At 34.3% G+C, this 5,861-nt stretch overlaps 1 protein-coding gene across 1 annotated transcript; it reads right to left on the bottom strand.

Annotated features, from left to right (window-relative positions):
* Positions 1–402: 402 nt before the first annotated feature.
* Positions 403–1,023, bottom strand: LOC134268513 (tripartite motif-containing protein 3-like). Its single transcript, XM_062750780.1, has one exon. It carries the CDS (start codon positions 961–963, stop codon positions 424–426), a length of 540 nt encoding a protein of 179 aa, XP_062606764.1. The 5' UTR covers positions 964–1,023; the 3' UTR covers positions 403–423.
* Positions 1,024–5,861: the final 4,838 nt, after the last annotated feature.

The raw sequence follows: 5,861 nt of genomic DNA, 5'->3' as shown, positions 1-5,861 counted from the left end.
CTACACAGTAGCACACTTATATTTTGTACAATTACAGCATATACCAAGTATATACACTTCGCACACTTACACGTTTCCCCCAATTAAGTCCTTATTTAGAATATATTACATAAATACCCCATGCAGATAACTTTTTCCTTTACAGTCACTCTTCTCTTAACACAACTATAGAGGAAACGCTATTGAAAATTGTGTTTATGTAAGAGAGAGGAATTGATCTCTAATTTCAATTATTCTCTTCATTCTAAAAGAAATACTAGACCCTTTAATTTCAAAATCCATTTGACATTAGTGTTTTTTTTGGCTTGCCATTTACAGACCATATGTAAATTTCCTTTTGTTAAAATCCATTTTTTATCTCTCAAAAGTCAATCTCCTCATGATACAACCACTACAGAATTGCAAAGCTATAGAAACTTCTGTTCATGTAAGTGAGAGGACTTTGATCAAACCAGATTTCCATTCTCCAACATAGAGTTTGTTATCCTGACCAACACACAAGGCCCGAGGCATCTCCATATTCTCATACCGCACATAACAAACGAATCCACCAGTTTCATCAATCATATGTATCTTGTCGTTCTTCATATCAGCAATGATAATATTCCGCGAAGAATCCGTACAAATTCCGTACGGATCAAAGTTCGGATCCTCGGCGAGACCTTTGTATCGAAATCGGAGCATTCCTACTTCGTTCAGCACTACCACAGCTCCTTCATCCGATACACATATGTCTCCGTTACCATTTTCTGTGATGTACGTCGGACATTTGAATAATGGAGTACTTTTATCGTATTCATATTCACATATTTGTTGCATTGTATCATTTACAAACAACTTGCAGACTTTTCCTTGAGATTTTTCACGCGGCTTTTGATTCCAGAGACAGACTAGTAGACGGCCCGATCCACATTGTGCTAATCCATGTGGTTTAAAGCCTGTTGGTGTTTGTAAATACTTCATGTACCCCCATTGTTGTGTACGTCCTGTACTCTGGTAGATAGTAGATGGGCTTTTTATAGAGTTGTTAAGGATGAATAAGTAAGAAAAGGAATAATGGTAAAGTAAATAAGACTCATTGTAGGAGATAAATTCTTTGTCTCCACTAGCATTAAGTTGAAAGTCTCTGAAGTTATCTGTTTCCACGGCAACACATATTTTTGCATCACGACCTATGCAGAGATCATAGATATATTTCTTTGGACTGATGCTGATTTTCTTTAAAACTCTTAAGCCACGTGGAGATACTTCATTTATCGCCTGTTAAAAAGAAATTAATACATGTGTACAGTATTGAACTGTCTTATTGAAATTTTTCAATGCACTGGTTGCTTTAACACAGTTGTAATTAATAAAATACAATATAACAATCATATTCGTATTGTAATTGATGCACAGTTTAAGTTAAAAGAAATTATAACGCATTTGCATGTGAAGCCAATTGAAAGTGTTGGGGAGGGGGGGGGGGTAAGTGAGAGAGAAAAAATTCAAACCTTCCCAAAACTTGACGATCAAAAAATAAAAGAAAATGTGCCCATTGTCCAAACACAAAAGAGGCTAAGAATCGAACTTCTTTCAGTACCAATTTTTTTTTTCAAAACACTACCACGTACCCCTTTTCTACCTAAACTATAACGTGCCTGTTGAAAGTGTCTAGCCTATGTAAAGAAGAGGTCATATGCGATATTTTAGAATAATGTTGCAGGTTGTATTGACCTGCGGTCTATCCTAAAATGTTTACTTTGACACAAGATACTACCAACAGTTCAAAGATAATCAAAAAATTCTTTACAGTGGAAGAAATGTACATGCAAATCATATATTTCTGCCATATCTAAGAAATAAATAGATGCAAGGCCAAAGAAATGAATTTTATACGATCGAGCAATAAAATGATTAACGACACTAACAGTAGAGATTGTCAATTTTTCCTACGTCCCGTCCCTTAGGAAGAATAAAAAAAGTTTCTTTATTGGTATAAACTCTCTTTCGAGAATTTCTCCCTTATTGAGACAACACCACTTTCCAATGGAGAACGTTAACTTTTAGACATATTCTCAGAACTGAGAACCATTGAGCAGTCAATCAGGTCTTTTTGTGACAGAATATACTCGGTTTATAAGGACTCATTTGAATGATCGGTGTCCTCCTCCAGTAGTAAAATTCGAACATGCGACAATAAGGATCAACTAATTATTCCGCGATGCTAGAGCAAACCCTCTAAACACTGCACCAAGTGGGCGATCAAGAAGTAATTAAACCCAAAGGAAATGGATAGACAAAAATAATAGGCACTCAAACGATTTAATTTATATTAACAAGTTTAAAATTTTTAATTTAAAAGTTGATAAACAAAATCTTAAAAAGGATTCCAGAACCTATGATAGTTTGACATTTTTCTCGGAATTCAGAATAAGAATACGATGCTAAAATATTCCAAATGACCTTGAATTTGAGCCCACACAATTTTTTTTTTGATAGAAGCAACCAGAACAAATTACCAAAAATACTTCCTTAGAATTTATTTTATAGTACAAAACATAGTATAAAACAATTTATAGTACAGATCAACACATTTTATTTTAAAAGATATTGTCATAAACGGGTCAAAGGCACCGTTGTATTAGTTAAAAGGACTCTTACATATAGCTTCTAAGTAATGGATTTTTTAAAGTAACACAATGAGTCAAACTAATGTGCTTCTTTTAAGATATCTGTAGCATACAGAGACAGACTTGCGAAAATTATGAGTATAAAGCTAAGAAATGACAATTAAACTGCAAGGAAAGACTGTACAATATAAGTGCCGGAAAAGCAAAGATTGTATCGTTTTCGTGTCTCTCAATGTCTAGCTGCAGATCTGTAACGTTATGATTTTATATATTTGTCTTTGACCATAACGCTACAGAACCTGTAATGCAAAAAAGGTGAAAATTACGGTGCAATATTTTTTGTGCACTTATGGGGAGAATTTCTACACTATCTAGCATTGTTCAATCAACTACCTTTCACTTCCTAATTCTATACACATTCTGTAGCCAATATGTGTATTTTATCCACCTCCCAACCATTCATAGTTGTCTCTACAGGCAATACACTAGCTTGGAGTGAGTTTTCAGCAATCTAACAAATAATTTTAATCAAGTGAGTTCATCACTTGTAGAGACGATTAAGATAGTTAAAAATATAAGTTAAATAATGTGCTTAGAATTCGGGAGTGAAAGGTAGTTAATTGACCGATTGCCCAAAAGTTATCTTGTTATCATGTTTTCAATGAACATAGCATTAAAAAAAGGTACACTTCTGAGAAGTAATGAATAGAATATTTATCGATGCCAAACAATAATTCTGTATTAATATTTGTTTCATGTTTTTTTTTTAACTATTAATAGTTAAACACATTTATTAGGATAGAAAACTATATTGATATACCTTTTGTCTATATTTTTAAAATAAATAAATCGAAGAAGAAAGTGATCTTCAAGAAACTGAAGTTTTAATTAATCACTTGAAAAAATTCATAAAATAAAACAAAAAGTTAAATCAAATGAGACACACACATCCACCTGCTGAATATTAATGTATCTATGTACACGTGTAAGTATTCCCAAACAATATGAGTACAAAAAAATAATTCCACACACCCTTGAGTCCCTAGCTAGATTAAGTAAAGATCTTTCCAGAGTATTCATTTTATTTAATTATGGCCCGTTTGAGGGCTCCGCCCTCTATCATTTATTTACTTCAACTATAACGTATAACGGAATAATTATCTAAAGATAAGAAGCATATGTTCATAATACTTTGTACCATCAGTTTATGACGTCTAAAGTCGCGGAGGATTTGATCCTTTTGTCGTGGGTTTGAATCTCGATACGAGACGCGCGGAACTGTCCTTTGGGTTTGATCGTATAAACCGATGTTTTGTGTCGCAGTAAGTGTTGGGACGAATAAGATCCCTAACTACCTTATGGACCTGAATGCCGAAACTTGGTCTTAATTTGCAGCCCTCCAGCGACAAGGCGTGCATTTTCACACGAGTGCAAATTTTTCGAGAGGGGCGTACAACAACAAACAGAAATTAGTTTTAAGCTTCCTACGCCAGCAAAATGTGTAGTTAACTCTACTTAAATACAGTTAACATGAGATAACTAAGGGATATTTAAATTCATGAAAGATATTTATAATTTGATATGGAAAATAACATGTAAGTAGGAAAAGAAAAAAAAAATCAGTTTTTACCATTGTGCATCCATTTGAAGGCAAACACCACCACTATGAGACCTACCTTATACAACATCATTTATAAACTATGTCACAAAAGCAAACACGCACTGCACTCTGTAAAGGTTGAGGTATTTCTTTAAAATCGATATTGCATGGGGCAACCATTGAAAGAGTGTTTAATAAAGTCACGTAGGTGTCATTTTGAGGTATTTTAAATACACATCAATCTACAGACCAGTTACCCCATGAATGCAAAAAATACCAAAATAAATCTAGATTTATTTCTTAAAACGATTATACCGACGAAGGGCTTCAAATTTAAGCCTATACTAAGCACTCAGAGCCATTGAGCAGTGAGGGAACTTTATCTTGCCTAGCCTCGTTCAACCAGACGCTCGGCTGTCTCCGTAAACTCCGACCAGCAGAGAGTCTGGTAAAGAATCACGTATGCGTTTGTAACCGTTAGAGGACGCTATCTTGTTTTCATTTTTAAGATCCTTTTTGAAAATAAATGTCAAAAGTGTTTCTTCTTCTGGATTGTGACTTAATATTAATAAACTATTCTTTAATTTGGGACTCCAAACGAGAAATTACAATATCAATCGAAGGAATGTGTTTTACGCAGGTAGGGCTACAGTACTTTCACTTTTGCTTTCGTACGGAATATTTGCAAGACATAATAAAAAAACACTTACCTATAACTGGTGGGCATTACCGTAAACAATTCCTATCTAACATCTTTAACTTTTAGACATATTTCTTTTACATCTTTCAGTTATTTTTCTGCTGATTTATCATGTATTTATTTAAATCGTGTAGGTGTGTTCTTTTCAGCCAATCAAAAACTTTACCAGAATTTTGGTAAGCCTCGTTTTGGCGTCACAAACGATAATACGTATCTTTACCAGACCCTCTGGGTCGTCGGAGATTTACGGAGACAGCCGAGGGTCTGGTTGAACGAGACTATATACTTGCCAACACCTGCCGTGACACGGAACCTCGATTTTTAAGGTTTCATCCGAAGGACCCGATACTTTTACTTTCACTTCCAGTGCCGAGCACATGTCAAAGGAACAGTTGCTACCCATTTTATATCAATTATATATTTTTTATATTCAAATTATATACTGAAAGGAAAGGAAACGCAGGGTGAATTATATCTATTTGTCTTTTATTTTTTTTTCAGTATTCTTATCGAACTTTTAAAATCATTTTTCAAAGAGATATAACCAAAATTCCATTTGATTTTGTCTAATAATTCATGATCTATTGAAGCTCATATGACGATACCCCTCAAAAGTAAAAATCATAAACTCTCAATATCTTCAATGTTTCTCTCGCGCATCTGTCACAGCCTTGATTCTCCTTTGCATAATATTCATCAGAGTGTTTATTTTTCAAACCTTGGCTATATTGGGCATGGGTAACCACGGGTAATTATTCAAACGAAGCGCGCATGCGCCAGTGAGAGGAACACAACAGTAAGTTGACCGGCTCAAAAAACCAAATTGCGGAATTGTTTTCTTTCATTTTTCGTATGAATGTAATGATTATAATAGTCTACTGTATAAATGGTGGTTTTTGTGGTAGTACATTTGTAAGATGGCGATTTAAGAGATGGTAGGACGAATAAA

Source organism: Saccostrea cucullata, unplaced genomic scaffold (assembly GCF_032062105.1).
Source record: "Saccostrea cucullata isolate Sc308-1 unplaced genomic scaffold, CSIRO_AGI_Scuc_v1 ctg9415, whole genome shotgun sequence".
In the NCBI taxonomy this organism is placed as follows: Eukaryota; Metazoa; Mollusca; class Bivalvia; order Ostreida; family Ostreidae; genus Saccostrea; species Saccostrea cuccullata.
The sequence above is the reverse complement of the archived record's forward strand: the minus strand, read 5'-3'. Positions and strand labels throughout refer to the sequence as shown.